At 33.1% G+C, this 18,446-nt stretch overlaps 1 protein-coding gene and 1 long non-coding RNA gene across 3 annotated transcripts; both read right to left on the reverse strand.

Annotated features, from left to right (window-relative positions):
* Positions 1 to 2,960: 2,960 nt before the first annotated feature.
* Positions 2,961 to 4,529, reverse strand: LOC112771085 (uncharacterized). Of its 2 annotated transcripts, XR_003186908.3 has the most exons (3): positions 4,434 to 4,529; positions 3,932 to 4,348; positions 2,961 to 3,470 (listed from the first exon to the last, which is right to left on the reverse strand). It is a non-coding gene; the product is annotated as an uncharacterized lncRNA (long non-coding RNA). The 2 variants fall into 2 exon arrangements; XR_011880093.1 differs by lacking the exon at positions 4,434 to 4,529 and having other exon boundaries at positions 3,932 to 4,413.
* Positions 4,530 to 4,692: 163 nt separating this feature from the next.
* LOC112790926 (uncharacterized) lies at positions 4,693 to 10,938 on the reverse strand. The gene is made up of 9 exons (XM_025833554.3): positions 10,140 to 10,938; positions 9,849 to 10,049; positions 9,624 to 9,746; positions 9,476 to 9,513; positions 9,263 to 9,383; positions 6,022 to 8,991; positions 5,741 to 5,878; positions 5,429 to 5,526; positions 4,693 to 5,315 (listed from the first exon to the last, which is right to left on the reverse strand). Exons 1-9 carry the CDS (start codon positions 10,215 to 10,217, stop codon positions 5,066 to 5,068), a joined length of 4,017 nt encoding a protein of 1,338 aa, XP_025689339.1. The 5' UTR covers positions 10,218 to 10,938; the 3' UTR covers positions 4,693 to 5,065.
* Positions 10,939 to 18,446: the final 7,508 nt, after the last annotated feature.

Genomic DNA, 18,446 nt, shown 5'->3' on the forward strand with positions numbered 1-18,446 from the left:
CTCCTCAATAAAAGAATCGCTTCATTGCAAGTATAGTTCCAAACCAACAATTGACCTGCATCAGAGTTTAATTTTGTTTGTCACAAGGCAAACCAATAATAATCGAGAGTATTTAAATCTTGGGTCGTCTCTCAAAGGAATTGTAGTGAGGTATGCATATTATCGGTTATGAGATTCATGGGGGTGGTTTGCGGATTAGAAGACAATAATCTAAATGACAATAAAATAAAGAAAACAACTAAAGATAACAAATACTAAAGAGGCATTCATGGCAAGGATTGAGAATTAAGGTTTTCTATCCTAGTTATTAATCATAACACCATAATTACCAAGAGTTAAGCCTATTATGTTATCTCCATATCGGGAGAAGATCAATTAGGTCTAATTAACCCCAATCCATAAGTAGTATCAATAGAAACAAGATTAACTAACAACTCTATATCACCAATTCAAGTTGGGTGTTAATGACTCCAGATTATCCAATTTCTCTTTCTAAGCCAAGAATGCTCAAAATCTACTCTAAAATCCAACCAAGCATTTTATCAAACACTTGAAAGGCATAAAAAATAAAAGCATATTAAATTGCAAGGATAATAAAATCTATAACTACCAAATGCAATAAACTAATAATCACAACTCAATTAAACACCAATAAACATAAAACATCAAATTGCATTAAATGAAATTAAAAGTAACAAAGGTTCATGAAACTAAAAGTGACACAAATGAGAAATTAACAAGATAAACTAAGGAAATTAAGGTAATAGAACAAGGACAGGTAAAAGAAACTAGATGAAAACAAGAATTAAAACCTAAATCCAAGAGAAAATTAAACTAAAAACCCTAAATTCTAGAGTTCTCTCTAGAAAATACCTAAAACATGGTTCCTAAGCTACCTTAATTGCTCCTCCCTCGTTCTTTCTTGAATTTGGCCTCAAATACTTCAGAAATGAGTTGGATTTGGGCTTGAATGATCTCAGAAATCGCCAGCCACGTTTTCTTTAAGTGAGTCACATGCCGAGTGCCACGCGTACACGCCATGTCATGCGTACGTGTGCCCTAACGAAATCTCCACTCACACATACGCGTGAGGCATACGTACACGTGGCCATGAATTCCACCAAATTTTTATTTCTTCATGAATTCTCCACTTTGTATGTTTTTTCTTCACTTCTTCAATCCAATCTTTGCCTTCTAAGCCTATATCACTTAACAAATACATCAAGGTATCGAATGGAATTAAAGTGAATTAAATTTAGTAAATTAAAAGTCTAAAAAGCATGTTTTCAATCTTAAGTGCAATTTAAGAGAAATTCACAAAACTATGATATTTCATTGAATAAATGTGAGATAAGTTGATAAAATTCACTAAATTTAACACAAGATAAACCCTAAAATTGGGGTTTATCAACCACCTTGTCCCAAGAATCCAAGCTCTCTTTGGACGGAGTATCCAACCACTGCTTTGCTCTATCCCTCACAGCAAATGGGAAGAGCATGAGCTTATAGACTTCGGGATTCACTCCATTAGTCTTCACAGTGTCACAGATCTGTAGGAAATTAGAGATGAATAGATTTGGATCTTCCTATGGGAGCCCATGAGCAATTTTGCTGCACTAGAGTGATCAACTGTGGCTTCATCTCAAAGTTGTTTGCACCTATAGGAGGTACAGCAATACTGCACCCATAAAAATTAGAAGTGGGAGCAGTGTAAGAGCTGAGCGTCCTCCTAGCTTGCTCATTACCATTTGGATTCCCACCATTAACATTAACAACATTATTGTGATTGTTGGGATCTATGGCTTCCTTCTCAAAAGTATCCCTGAGATTCTCACTTGCTCTGTAAGCTCTAGCTTGTTGCAAATGTCGCCTCAAGGTCCTCTCAGGTTCAAGACCAAAATCAAGAAGGGATTCTTTGTCCATGTTCCTGCTCATAAACGAATAGAAAACAAAGAAAAGTGGAAATCTCTTCGTCAAAGTGTAGAGAGCTCCCAATGAGGTATCCAATGTAAAAAAAATAAAATAAAACAAAGAAAGCAATTAAATTGAAAAATTCGAAAGCCACTAAGAAAAAGTAGCTAGCCATTTTCGAAAATTAAACAATAGATAATAATAATAATGTTTTCGAAAATTGCAAAAAGAGAAATCACTAACGGGACACCAAATTTAAAATAAAAAATAAAAGAAAATTTTTAAATAAAATAAAGCCTAAATTTCAAAAATTTAAAGAACAAAACAAATAAAAACAAAAATCTACAAACGCCTAATCTAAGCAATCATACAATTGGTAGTTGTCAGTCACAGTCAATTCCTGGCAACGGTGCCAAAAACTTGGTGCAGATTTTGGAATGTCCATAACTGAACTGGCAAGTACACCAGGTTGTACCAAGTAATACCTTAGGTGAGTGAGAGTCGATCCTATGAGTATTGATGGACTGAACAACAATGGTCGAATAATAGGCTTAGTTAGGCAGGCAAAAAAGATGGTTTGGTAATTTGAAATCGCATTAAACAGTAATTCAAGAGTAAAGAAAGCAAATAAGAGACTTGGTGAGAAATCAATAAGAGAAAGCAGTTAAGGTACGGAGATATTTACTTTTTCGGATTAAGTTTTCTTACCAGCTATTTTAATCATGTAAGATTCATTTCATGGCAAACTGTAATTGACTAAACCCTAATATCTTAGTGATTTAGTCTCCTCTAACCTTCATCAACCGCCAATGTCTTGGTCATTTGATTTCGATTAGACGGTTAAGTTCAAATCTAGTTTATGGCCACAAAAACCCTAATTACCCAAAGTTAAGAGGATTATTTGTCATGTATTCCGATTAGTTCAAATAATTAGCAATTTAGGAGGAATCTACTTTTAAGTTGTTGTTCAAGTGAGAGACCTCTTCCAAGGATCACAAGAACGCATATATAATAGGGGTCATACTTTCGTTCCACCCAAATTCATAAAATGAAGAACGAAAATAATCCTTGAAACTAAATCAATACATTAATTAAAATAGAAAAGCAACAGTCTTAAACCATAAAAATAAACAGAGCTCCTAACCTTAACCAAGGAGGTTTAGTGGCTCATGACTTACAGAGAAAACAAGGGTTCTGAAAAGTGTAAAAACTAAGTGCGGAAGTTCGATAATTCCCTTGAAAGGTGAATCTTTTCCCTTTTATATCTAACGTGATTTGATTTGAAACTAAAATAAAATATTAGATCCTAAAACTAAAAGATATTGTTTATAAATAAAAATTACAAAAATAAAATAAAAGATAACTAATAAAAGCTATATCCACTTGAAGATGCTTCATTGATGTGGACTTGGCTCGGATTGTTTAGCGTGTTTACCGTCCAAAGAGGTAAAAGCGTTTTGTTTTGTTGAGGCTTGCTGGCGCTAAATACCCCAGAGAGGCAGCAGCTTTAAATCTTCTCCTTTTAGCATAAAATTCTGTCAAATTGTTCCAAAGTTCACCTAAATTAAAAAAATACTAAAATAACTCAAAATAGTATCGTAAAAGAATTTCTGCACTAAAATATAATAAAATTTAATAAATTCTAACTAAAAATGGCTAAAAATCAAGGAAAAATAGGTACAAGATACATAAATCGCACAAAAAGTTCAATCATAAAATTCAATCAATTGCACAATTTAAAAAAGGCAAAATCAAATTCAACACCTCTTTTATGTTCACGCAGAACTGAAGTAGGAGCACCGCCTCCAGTAGCAGTGCTGCCACCTCAGTGTCCTTATCATCGGGATACCATATAATGAAACTAAATATATACAAATGATTTTTTTTCGAAATCAATTTACAATTCAAAATTTAATTTTTGAAAAATTAAATTTGCATAGTAAACAAATAATAATAATAATAATGATACACATAATTAATCTAATTAATTAATTAAAACACACAACAATAAATGAATAACCATGCAAATTTGTTCTGGCCGCATATAGATGTCACCACTCTGTTCTTGTTGCCTTGCTGCTGCGTTTTCTGCTTTTCTATTGTCGTTACATGTGCTCTCTGTAGTCGCTGCTAAGTTCTTTCTACCGACCTACTCTTTTTTATCACTTCCTACTCTGTATCTACTATGACCACATGAATAAATACCACAAACTCCACCGTTAGGTTCTTTGCTTGGTATGGAGCTTTTTTTTTCTAAAAGACTAACAATTACAAATTAGAGAGTAAATCGTAAAACACACCATGGTAACAATAACAAAAATAGAAATAATCGTTATCTGGAGAGAAAAAAGAATAATAAGAGAGAAAGAAAGAACAAGTTTGCTTTGCTCACAACATCGGACATGAATTTTCCACTGACACCACCAGCATTTCCAACCTAACCAAATTTCAAGGAGACATTAGCCAATTTGAAATTATAGATCAAAAAAGAAAAATGATAACAGAAAATAAATAGCTCTCACGCTCTACTCTTGTTTGCTGTAGACTCATTTGCCTTGACTTGCTCTCTGTGGTCCACCACTCAATATCTTGTCCCCTTGCTTTTAAAACATTAACACCAACCTCTCCCTTTCTTTGATATCTCCGAATCGAAATATATATCGAGAGAATTATTGAATCAAGTGTGCAATTAAGTTGGAATTTCGGTTATATTACCAAGGTTTAATTGTGTAAAAATGTATCAGTAAATATACATATAAGAAAATGAGCGCAAATTAAATATGCAATGAAAGAACTTCTCATTTATATTAAACAATGAAAGGATACAATAAAAGAATATGAATATAAACACAACGAAAAAGAAACAATCAAAGAACTGCTCAACATTCTATTTGTCAACTAACTCACACTCTTGGCATTACAAAGTACCTGATAACTCTAAAATGGTACCCTTATGTGGAACACATCAAGAGTTAAACCTCCCACCCCAAAAGAAAAGAAAAAAAAACTATGAAAAGGGGAAAAGGGATACATATTATGTTGCCAATATACACATTAACTTATTTATTTTAACTGTTTTCTGTTTTCTCTTTTGCTGTGATATGTAGTAACTATACAGTGGAGGCCCCCAAGATAGCTGGATAGGAACAATAGGTCACTGACCACCCTTGCGTGAATTCTTGAGATACCGTACAGTCATAACAAGCTTCTGTCTTTCACCTTCTACCTCTGCAAACTTTAGACTCATTTCGGAGTATCTTTCTTGAATCTCTTTCAGCTCATTTTCCATCAATTTGTTTCTTTCCTTCAACAACAACAATTCGGTTAACATGTCGCTGCAAAGGTTGCCATCCCCATTATCCACTCTGGACATATCTGCTTCTTTCTCTAAGGAATTTGCATCGCTGCCATGACAAGAAAATGATCAACAATTACACAATTCAGTTGCAAGACTAGTACTAACAATTAACAAGGTAAAGGAAAGGGTATTGAAGGAAAAGTGGGAAATCAGTCAGACCTCTTGGATAATGACAACGCAGCAGCAGCACCGTTTTGTCCAGACACACATGCAGAATCATTAGGAGGCTCAACTGTAACACACTTATCCTCGACAACCTGGTTGAAGCGCGCGCCAATGTATACAATTCGTTACCGTTAGAAATCAGCAATTTGATTAAAGCTTAATCCAGATACCAGACAACAATGTGAAGAAACTTTCATCTACTAAGACAGATCATAAATAAGACTATAGTTGATAATTAAAGGCTGAAATTTTTCTTTAATATTGTCAAATTGCTCAATCGTTGCTCTGTGTTTGTAATCAATATACCGTTTGCAGTGCAATGCTCTGACTGAATTCCTCCACCTTGTCCTCCAGTTCCTCAATTTTGGACTGCAGTTCCCTTTCCTTCTCCAGAAAAGAGGAAGTTGACGTTTCCAATGCAGTTTCCTTTGACTTTATCAGGGCCTAGAAATACAAAATTCTCTGTTAATATGCCCCACTGCAAATAGTTTTATTCTAAGAAAATGCGAGGAATTGGAAAATGATGAGCAGTAGATAACAATATCCATGGAAAAAATAAAGGTATCAAGAATTTTTCTCAAAGTTACCTCGAGCATTTTTACTTTCTCTCTGAGGCTTGCCATTTCTTTTGAATTTTGAGAATTTGGAGCAGATTTTTTGTTCTTTGGACTGGTTTTAGCTCCATCAGAAAGTTGTGTGTGTCCATTCCTATCCTTGAGCTTCTTCTCATTGTTGGCTAATGCATCATCCTTTTTCTTTAGTTCACCCTTTAGCTGGAAAATTTGTTTTCTTAATTTTTCTATCTCAGCCTCATCCTCAGAAAGAGAACGTTTCAAGGCATCATATTGAGCCCTAAGTTCTTCTAACTCTGACTGCAAGTCTCTACTACCCACTGTTTCTTTTTCATTTTTGAGATCCCTCATTTTACTTAATTCATCAAGCAGCTGTTCTGCCTCCTCCTTCAATAAAACAATTGTAATCACCAGCTCATTTCTTTCCACGGTCTTTCTCTGCAACAGAGTCTCAGATTCTTCAACTGATTTCTTCATAGCTTCCAGTTCCGTTCTCAAAGTTTCTTGTTGTACTAAGTGCTCTGAGAAGCATGAAATCTCTGCTTTAAGCCTTTCATTCTCAGCTTTTAGATTCTGCATTTCCTCAGGGAAATCACTACTAACTTGTTCATCATGATTCTTCTGATTTTCAAGCTGCTTGGACTTGTCCTCAATTTCCAACGACATCTGTTGTATTTTGACTGTCATGACATCAATTTGATTGGAAAGCCCAATCAGTTTTACCTCATAATCACCTTTGACAGAGTGAAGCTCTTCTTTGACTTTATGCAGCATTTGTTCCACCAGTCTTTTTCTGGCACGAAGTTCGCTAGCTTCTTTCATTGCTCTCATGGTAGCCTTCTCATTTGCATCAAATGTAGAGGCCATTTGCACTGAGAGCCTTTTGAATTCTTCTTGAAGCCTCTCAGCAGTATTAGCATTTCTAAGCCTTGTCTTACGCAAAATTTCCTCAGCTCGGATGGCTCTTTGCTCCTGCTCAATCTTGTCACGTGTCACAGCATCTAGATCAGTTTCAAATCCATGAGCTTGTTTCTCCATTTCCTCCTCTAACCTGCTGATTTGGGTTTCAAGTACCTTGATAGTAGCCAGAGAATCTGACAATTCTTCTGATTGTTTCTTAAGTTGATTTTCCAGAACCTCAATACAACGTTCAGTGCTCCTGCTCTCTTGCAAGGCTTCCTCAGCATTGATGGCTCTTTGCTCCTGCTCAACTTTGTTACACATCACAGTATCAAGCTCAGCTTCAAACCCACGGGCCTGTTTCTCCATTTTCTCCTCTAACCGGCTAATTTGGGCTTCACGTACCTTGATAGTAGCCTGAGAATTCGACAATTCATCTGATTGTTTCACAAGTTGATTTTCCAAACTCTCGACAGTGCTCGTGACATTTTGCAAAGCTTCCTCAGCATGGATGGCTCTTTGCTCCTGTTCGATTTTGTCACGTGTCACAGCATCTAGATCAACTTCAAACTCATCAGCTTGTTTCTCTAGTTGCTCCTCTAACCTGCTGATTTGGGCTTCAAGTATCTTGATAGTAGCCAGGGAATGTGACAATTCTTCTGACTCTTTCATAAGTTGACTTTCCAGACTTTTGATATGGCTTTCTGTGCTCCTGCTCTTACGCAAAGCCTCCTCAGCTTGGATGGCTCTTTGCTCCTGTTCAGCTTTGTCACGTCTCAGAGCATCTACATCAGATTCAAACCCACGGGCCTGTTTCTCCATTTCCTCCTCTAACTTGCTGATTTGTGCCTCTAACTTGCAGACTTGGTCTTCAAGCTCCTTGATAGTAGCCATAGAATTTGACAATTCTTCTGACTGATTCTTGAGTTGATTCTCCAGACTCTCAGTGTGGCTTTCGATCCCCTCTATAGCAGGAGGAGGAGATGAGCATTCATATTGTATTTTCAACTGTTCTTGCAGTTGGTTCTGTTCCAGCTTGTATGCTATGTCATGGTTTTCCTGTTTCAATATCTCATAGTCTAGTGCAAGCTGCTCCATCTGCATCTCTAACTCGTCTTTGTCTCTCTTATACAACTCTATTTCGCCATACAGATCTAAAATTTTTTGCTCAAGTAAGTAAGTCTCCTTGGCATCGCTGTGCTCCCTAGCCAGCTCTTCCAATTCTTTCTGATCTTCATCATCTTCTGTTTCATATTTTGAACTTTTCCTCTCCATCTCATGAGAGTTCTTATTCGGTTCATGGTTATTCGAAAGATTATATATTTCCTTATTTTTCTGCTCTAACATTTCATCCAGGTCCTGCACAGCGAGAACAAGTTCAGCATTTGATTCTTGCGTCTTGTTTAACTGTAATCGAAGATTTGCATTAAGGTCCTTCTCATAACTCAGTTCTTGTCTAATTTCCTCAACAAGAGTGCGAAGGTCTCCAGTATCCAGTAGTGACTTGGTGCTTGCTTTAGCCTCTTCCATTCTTTTGTGAAAAGACTTGAGATTCTCACATTCTGCTTTGAGTGCATCTCTTTCCTCCTTCAAGCTCATGATTTCCTTTGAGAGGTCCTGTCCCTTTTTGCTTTCCTTTATGATTTGTTTCTTGAGAGTCTGTAGTTCCAAGTCTGACATATCCTTCTGCCTGGCAATGGCAGTAAGTTCAGCTTTGAGCCTTTCAATTTCCATATCAGCTGCTGGTTGGGACCCTTCCTTTGGTAGGGCATCCTGAGAATCATTTGTTGAATTGTCTGTACTCAAACCATGTTCTGAAGCAGCTAACCAGCCCCATTGTGGTCTCTGTTGCACATCATACACTGTGGCATTTGCAGCAGGATTTTGAGGGTCCTGAGGGTGCCCTGGAGGAGAAACAAAACCATTCGTGTTGGGTTGGATGCTAGCATTTCTTACTCCGTGTTCTCGAGGTGTATCAAGCCCACCGCTGCCCTCAGAACTTGACAATGTTAAGTCAGATCCACTAGAAGTCCTACAATCAGCACTCAATTCAGCTCCTCTGGTGTTTGATTTGGCAGAAACGTCCTGTGAAACATCAGAAGAGTAATTTTATTTATCACCATACAACTTTTTTAACTTTTCAGAATAAGCAAAGGAAAATTGTTAAGTTTGCATCGAATTTATATAGTTAGAAAAATTTGCAGTTTAGAAAGAAAAAATGTGTTAACTTGTACACAGATGAAAATCCCCCTCATAACCTTCAAGAAAAGATTGTTCAGAAAATGATCTTATGGATTGGGATATATAAAACAAACAAAAATGATTCCTAGTCCCAGCAAGTGAAATGAAACCTTACTTCAGATGCATCACTTCTGGTGCTTTCATCTGCATGTCCATTGGTTAAATAGGTTCTCAAGCTCTTATTATTATTATTAGCATCATGTTTTATTTTTCCATCTTCGCATTCTTCTTCCTCTCTGCAATTATTAATCAAAGTCAAAATAAGCAAACTCTATAACCTTAAGAGTATGAAATGATATAACCATGTTAAATTGATAAACCCTTATACCTTTTATCATTGTTTTCTTGTAGTCTCTGAATTGATACCTGTCCATGAAGCAAGAAATCAGAACTAGTAGCAAAAATCTTGCATTAAATTGTATCTCTGTAAAAGCAAAAAATTGAAAACAGTAGAGAGTAAAGGACCAAAGACTAACATGCAAAACAGCGTCACAACGAGAATTCTTGAAGGGAAGAGAGACAGAGGAAGGCTTTGTAGCCTCAGCATAATCTGCAAAGTCTATAGAAACTTCACCAATGGTGCTAGCTTTGGATAACCCCTACATCAAAAAGATAGAAACACAGAACCGTAGATCACAATCACATTCTGACATTACGAACCACAACAATAAAAAGCGAGTGATCAAGAGAGGAATTCATACAGTGGAGAGCACAAAGTAATAGATTCTCTCAGTGAATTTTCCAGTCTTGGAGTCCTGAACAAACTTGACAGTTTCATAGACAGGATTGTCCCATCTACAAATTCCACCATTAACGGAAGCTTTGTCTAATCTTGTTGTTGCTTTTCCAATGTCTACAGGGACTATAGAGAGCACCAATGCATCCACTCCAGATTGCAGCATCTGAACGAACAAACACAGAGTGATTTAATTCTACATTGAGAGGGAGAAAGATGAGTCAAGTGAAGTGAAGGGGAAAGAAATTTAATGTACCTGAGTCACATGGAATTGGAGCTTGAAAACAGCTTTGACCTTGTTCTTGTCGGTTCTCCATCTTGCAGGCCTGAACATCTTCCTAGCCTCAGTATGAGTCCAAAACCCAGGTTTGCTAGTCGTAGCTCCCCGTGGATTTTGGCCTTCGGAAAACTACGTCATCAAGCGATGCTCCGGTGTCCCGCCCCGAGTAAAATGACCGTTACGGACGACGGAGAAGTGAATGGAGACAAAAATGCTGAGTGGTTCCAACTTCCAAATCGAAACAGAGAGTTTAGAAGTAGTAGTTGAGGAGTGAGGACAATAGCTTGAACGTTGAGATGTGAAGAGAGAGAGAGAGAGAGAGAATGAAACGGTAGATCTGATGTAAGTGTTTTTGATCGCAGTAGGCTACTGAATATTGGGATGAATAGTGTGTTTGTCTGTTAATGTCAATTCTTTTTTCCTTTCTCTCTCGACACTCAGCACGCAAAAGCGAAGCTACCCTCCTGCATCTGTCAGATCATTTTTTTAGAGCTCATTTAGAAGGCTAGAAATTAAAATTTACTACAGAATTAAATTCTTTTCTTTTTTAAAACAACTAAAAATAAATAGTTTAAATTCTTTTAAAAATTTTAATTTTAATTTTTTTATTTGTAAATCAGATTAAAAGAAGTTTGATTTTTAATAAAATTGAATTATATTCTATTAATATATTATAGTCATTTTAAATTATAGAATTGAGTTTTAAATAAAAATAAATTTTAATTCTCTATAAACTTTTAATTTTTTTCACTGGCGTCAAAAAAATAATGTACACATTATGGTACATTTATCATAGGCACAAACTATATTTATGAGATATGAGTGGGGTGACGTTGATACAAACTATTTATGCAGCGAATATAATTAATTATTAAAATTTGTATTTAAACAAATCTTTGGGAGAATATAGTCAATTAGTCAGTAACGCGAATGTAGTGCGTTGAGATTGATTTTATGGCGAGACAATTGGAGTGTCTGATTCTGAGCATGGTGTATTAGTAGAAAGTTAAAAAAAACATGCGTCGGCGTCTAAGCTCAAGTGGAAAATGGCACGTGCCACGTGACCGTACAAATATTAGCACCACAAAATTAAAACAATAAATCTTTATATTTAAGTCATCTAATCAACCAAATTATTATCGGTCTCATTTTTTAATATGGTTATAAAAAATTTGTGTATTTTTAATTAATATAGAGTTGATTTTTTTTTATTTCTAAAACACAAATCGGAGATATCGAATTGGAGAAAGAAAAAAACTGATAATTCGATTTAAAAAATGCTGAATTTAAATTTTAAAATTTTACAAATTAAAGGGTCAGTTTTGTATTTTAAAAATTTTAAAAAATTAAAATTCATAAATCAGAAGATCAATTTTATATTTAAAAAAAAAAACAAAGAAAAAGGAATACGAAAAAAAAGAGTATATATTTATGTTAGTGAAATGTGCATGTACAATAGACTTACCAAATTCGAAATACAGTTTTATAATAAATGAATATGAGCTATAGTATAATTGAATAATATAATTAAGATAGAAACTCAAATATAATTAATTTTATAAAAATTAATAATTAAAAATTATTAAATAAATTAATAAATTTAATTAAATTATTACGACTCTCAATTATTAATTTCACGTAAATTAACCGTTTCTGAATTTTTAGCTACCATTAATATATGTTAAATCATCTAATTCCATCCTTAACAAATTGTCTTTAATTTATCTCAACGATCAACATTATTATTATATTGCAAGCCTCTATGAAGGAGCTTTTATGAAAAAGTGTATACTTTAATTCAATGTGAATCCGTATTCATACACACACAATTATATAATATGATGCATATTACATTATTTTTCACTCACTATTATTGGATTCCATTTAGAGTCTCATTATCATCATATCGGATACTTGAATTAAGAGGACCCCACTAATGAATGTAGTTTTCTGTATTTTTCTTCGCTTCTTCCTTTTTAATTTCTTGCTCAATTAGACAACCACTGGCCCCTTCCCCAAGAATTTATCATAATAAGCAATCCACCTTTCACCGCTCTCACCTTTCTAACGTTTTCTATATCGTATTAATTAAAATTCTTATAACGACTACAGTATCTTTTGTATTTTTAATTTCGCATCATATTTTTCAATAATCTTTTTATTCAATAGGAGTATTTGGAATACAAAATCAAATAGCTTGGCTAAAACGGCTGAAAAAATATAATCCGAATGGTGAGAGGCTATCGATGGGAAGCTTAGGATAAGATCGGGTATGTGAATTGTGAACATATAATTATTTATTAGTTTAGGGGAAAAATAAAAATTGAAAAGCTCAAACGGTCCATAATTCCGTGCTCCTTTTCCAATATTACGAAAATGACATCTTAACAACAGCACATTCCAATTCTAATATAGGATCCTAAATACACGTAATCAACTCTAAATTAAAATATGTGATTTTTACTGCATAATGACAATTCGTAACTAGCTGTGTAAAAAGTCAAACTATATCTTGTCTATTTATGAAATATAATCGCTTAGCTTAAGTTAACAAGTATCGAGTATATTTAAAAACTATTCAAATAAAAATATTTTGTATAAAAATATAATTTATTTATTTAATTGTATTTTAAATAAAAATAATATTTTTACAAATATTAAAATTTAATTTTACAATTTATTATCTAAAAAAATTATAAAATTTTTATTGAAGTACCCATCACATGCATTTATTTCATCAATTTAAGGGATCGAGGTATTTAAAAAAATGCTCAAGTGAGTAAAGACTGGAGTATACAAGAAATTAAAACTGGCTTCTGCCTGTGCAGTCGATAGTCAATGGTATTTCTTGGGCACCAAACATAAGCATTAAATTGAAACTAAGGGCATTGTAAGAAGATAGACGACTATATTAAATTAATTAGTAGTAGTTGAGGTGTGTGATACTCCTATACTATAATATGTTAAGGTGGTTGGACAATGTAAATTTCTTCATATAAGCAAGGACGGAGTTGCTCACTTCTTCTAGGGCCCGCAAATTAAATCATAAAAAATAATAATGTATGAATATAATCATATATACCTCAATGTGTACGAAGGGACACATTCTCCAATTATATACTACTAGTAGTAGTTGTACATGGTTGTAAATATATGCTATACATGAATGAGACCAACCAGTCATAATATATAAAACACACCAACGGTGCTAAGGGAAAATGATCGTGAAGATTCCATGCTTTTAAAAGACAGTAATAAGAGAAGTTGTACATGGCATGGAGGGCCAAATTAAAGAGATCAGAGATCAATACAAGACTCAACAATCGTAGAGTGATTAATATGACAGAAGTCGCTTTACCCTTCATTCAATGCCAATGCCTTTGAATTTATTACTTGGCTTTTAAAGCTGGCCATGTGCGTGTTAATTAAGTTGGGCTTAGTAATTCACTCCTTGCCTCCTACATCACTTAGATTAAAAAAATAACAAGTTTCGTGAGTCAAAATTTATTATTTTTTATTATTATTTCACTAACGATAATTTATCTCTATATTTACATATGTTCACATATAAAACATATATAATTAATATTTATATTTATTCGATAACTAATAATTATCATATGTTCACTAACAATAATTATCATCTTTAGATAAAATTATTTTTATGTGACTGACCATCGTGTGCATTATTATTATTATTATTATTATTATTATTATTATTATTATTATTATTATAATATAGTAAAATAATAACTAAGAGTCTTAACTTATTTTTTAATTATTTTTTAATACTTAAATAAGTAAAAAATTAAATGTATATTATTTTTGAAAACATCAAAAAATAAAAATTAAAAAATTTTATTTAAAAATTAAAAATAATTAAGAAATTAAATTAAGATTTCAATCATTTCTCTTTATGTTATATATTAGTCATATTTTCTTTTCTTTTATATTTTAAGAGATACTGTCACTACTGTGCACATTCATGTGTGTAGTAGTCCCAATAATGCAGGGGGCAATGTGGCCTAGTACAGCCACAAATGAGCCTGTTGTGGTGAACAAAGTCTGAAAGTCCACCCTTCAAAATATTATTATAACTATATTATTTCAACTACCAAACCTAACCATTCAGATACTTTTTACTTGGGTCCATCCATCTATGGCACAGTGTGTCTATCAAAGTCCCCAATTTAACCTTTACATGTGTGTATAGCATAGCATAGCATCACATTGATGATGAAATGGAAGCCATCAAATCACACAAGCCACTGGGTGCTCTAGTGCTTACCCTCTTCTGGTAATCAAATTCTTTAGGGCCACATACCAAATTACCAATTAATTATGGCATCCCCATTTTTAATTTAACTATCACTTACTTATACTGATTTATGTTAAATATATGTTCTATTATATTAGCAAATGCCATCTACCTATTATTAAAACACAAAATACTCTGTTTCAATACATTATTCTTTTTCACCTGCTGCATTAATCCAAAAGGTTGGTTGCTCGGTTGATGGTATATTAATGTCAAATTAACCAAAATATTCCCAAGGTATTAAAGGAGCATATTAATAAATAATAATTTTCTACATGTAAGATAAATATTAAAAAAATATGAGAAAACTATTAGAATTTATTATTTTTAATAATCATTTTTAATTATCAACTCAATTTTTTCAGTTTAGTAATTTAACAATATATTTTAGTTTATACTTTTAAAATTGATGACTAACTACTAACCTAAAAAAATAAATTTTAATAATCTTTAGTATTTTTCGAATTATCAAGACTCATTGGATTAATCGAACACAATGGAAGAAAAAAATTAATTATAGTTTCCTTTTTGAAATAATTTCTGTATATTATAAATGTGCACGTCTCGATTAAATAAAATTAAACTCTAAACTCTAAAACACCTCCATTAAACAAGAGCTTAAAATTCCTTTAATAACAAAATAATTAACCATTGGCTTGGTGTTACATCAACAATTAAATTAGGTCTCCAACTTCCTTTAAGTGAGTTTCAAAGGTCTAATCCGACAACTTCTTAAGAAGTAACGTCATGGTAAATCTTTGAGCTTGTCTACAGATTAAGCCTAAAGCACTAACCAACCGTGACAGGGATTGTTAATTTACGATTAAGATTAGTTTAATTCAAAGTACATAGTAAAGTGTGGGAACCATAGAAGACATAGAAGATGCGTGCTAGTTTATGATTATGTTTTTTTTAGCAGAGCATCATCACTTGGTCCCGTTCGACATTTTCAACGAGTGGGGGGACCCTTTTATCCACGTTGCTCATTATTATGATTTCCACTTTTGGCTTTTTCTCATACAAATTATTACTAAGATTGGATCATGGTATTAAAATTCGTCGGTTCGCGTCTTAGTATTCTAATTTCCACCGAATTAAATTATAAATTGAAACCTTTTAAGATTTATTATTAGGCAATGATCTTCTGAAATAAATCAGCAAATAAATGGTTTTCCTCCATCTAACTCATCAATTCAACTATTAATACTTAGGAACTAACTGAACATACATGCGAACTAATTTGGAGAAGGAAAAGGTTAGGACTTCATGTTATCATTATTATATATAATTGATGTTGTTCTTAGTTTACATAATACACCAATATCAACTAGGGAACTCATCATGTATGTCACAGATCTTTGTCAATATGGCCAAGTTAGAGAAGGCATTCACTGTCACGCTAGAAATTAATTAGTATTAAAAATGGAATGAAATATATGCAGAAGAAGAACACACTTAATGTATCATAATAATATAGCTAGAGCTAGCCAGTTCTAAAGCTAAGTGTTTGCAGAGAATATGAGGAATACAGTTCTGTTCCATGTGAAACTGTTTCTCTCTTTTTTAAAATAAATAAATAAATGTGCCTATACTCATATTCTAAGATACGGTCATGGAGAATCATTGACTGTAGTAGCATATACATGTCTTGATTGCATCCTTTGCTTTCGCAACAAGCATTCTATTCTGCCTTCTTAGTTCTCAGGAATTGAGCCTAGATCTTAATTGAGGGAGACAATTATAGAAGTTTAATTTCACATATAAAAATGAAAAATAATTGACTTGCTCCTTTCTTTTATAGTACCTACTCTCTTGCATGTATCATGTAGGCATATTTACTCTGATCTGTCCAAATTAAGTAATCATCAACCACAAATTTGATCCCCTTCTTCCTCCATTCCTATTATTCTCAATTATTAAAGGCCCACTTGATTAATTAGGGGAACAAGAAAAAATATATAGTAGGTAATACCTGGCAGTGGTACTTTGAAGAAAGGAGGAAAAATATCTGTGTGCCTTAGATGTGGTCCGAGAATTAAGTAACTGGCTAGCTTTAGTTTATTGAGATTATATTATTATTGATGAATCACGTGAATTTGGGTTAGTTAATCTTATATCTTTTACTTTATCTCTATAACTATAAGCAAACGTGACAACAATGGGGATGTGAAATCTTCTAGTGTCTTTACTAAATAAGTTACTGATCATAAGAAGTTGAGTGAAACAATATTCAAAGCAAACCTCTTTAAACATGATGATAGCTCCGGCTTTAATTTTCAGTTGGACAAAGACAAAAGACTGAACGAGAGAGCTATAATAAAGGGAAGGGTGCACTTGGAAGAATGACGTGCTCCCTCACACACATGATAGACATGAAAGTGAAACCCATCAGATGAAGGTGCTCACGTGAAATTTGTCTACTAATCATCTCTCATTTATCATCTAAGATCAAACAATACTATTATCTGAATAAAGAATAAGAATTTAAATGCTAAATTTGGAGAATAAAAACGACATAAAGTAGAAATTAAAATTTAAAAGTGATAAAATGAATTTCAGTACAAAGTAATTAAATTTTTTGTATGATTCAACACATCCAGCACACCAAAATAGCTCACAAGACATGTCAACTTGCTATTAAGAGGGGCAATGTTGGTTCTTTATAAATGGGGTCCCTTAATAAGACTGATGATGTGGCGCATCACGCTCACACACCCTGTGATATGTTTGTTGTTGGTACACCTTGCTTTTTTACAAATTGGAAACCAAACAGTAAGTAACACTACACCTTATGGCGCTGAAATTTGAAAAGGGGGCGAATGAGAGAGAGCATGGGAGAATATATGCTAAAATAAAAGAGCAATAATGAAGGGGGAAAAAAATTAAAAGGTCATGTGCTATACAGCCAAAGGTTTAGAGGCCTCACGTGATGAAAGAAACCCTACGTCCCTACGCCTTTGTTGCTCCATCTTTATCAGTTATATATCACACTACAAAATTAAGTGACAACTATGAGAAATTGCAAAGGTGATGATGGGGTCGGGAACATTGTAAAACACTAAAACATTTGGATCGTTCAATTCTTACATATTATGATATGACTTCACATTCAAGCCATACATTGGGAGCCACTGAGCTAGTCACAATGCCAGTCACACATCAAAATATATATAATACCATATCTTCAATTTTATTATTATTATTATTATTGACAAAAATTTGTATGGTTATATTATTAAAAAGGTAAATTATACTTTTCATTCTTAATATTTATAATTTTTTTTAAAAATAACTAATATTTAATTTCATCTAATTTTGTCTTTAATATTTTCAATTCATTCAATTTGTCAATAATATTTTTTATTTTCGTCAAAATTATTCCTTAATGTTTTAAATTTTGTCCTTAATATTTTAAATAAAATTAATGTCAAAATATAATTTTGACACAAATAAAAATATCAAAAATAAAATTAAATGTTAAAAATATTTTTTAAAAAATTACAAAAATTAAAAAATATATACTTTACCTTTATTAAAAATAAATAACTTTTGAATATATTAACTAAAAAATGATCGTAGAGTGAATTTAATTAAATGACTATGTAACTCTTGTTATAAAAAAAACTAATATTAACTCATGAATGCCTTCCTAGCCTTTCATTTTCTTACTAGTTTCCTTCTATTTATTTAATTTAATTTCTGGTATCGTTGAGTGAATATTTCATTAGTTTGGGCCCAGTGAGTAGCAATAAACAACTAGTTTTTTTAAAACGAACATTGATAGTGGGCTATTACTGGGCCAAAGTATACACTGTTTTTGGGTCAAGAAATCCACTTGAAGACCAAAAATATCCACTTTGTCTGAACAATGTTTTACAAGCGAGTGCAAAACGGGGGTTAGCCTTGCTCTGTTTGCCCTAATTTTCTAGTTCTCGTTTCTCTAAACAAATACTGGGAATCTGCGA

This window comes from Arachis hypogaea, chromosome 3 (genome assembly GCF_003086295.3).
Source record: "Arachis hypogaea cultivar Tifrunner chromosome 3, arahy.Tifrunner.gnm2.J5K5, whole genome shotgun sequence".
Lineage (NCBI taxonomy): Eukaryota > Viridiplantae > Streptophyta > Magnoliopsida > Fabales > Fabaceae > Arachis > Arachis hypogaea.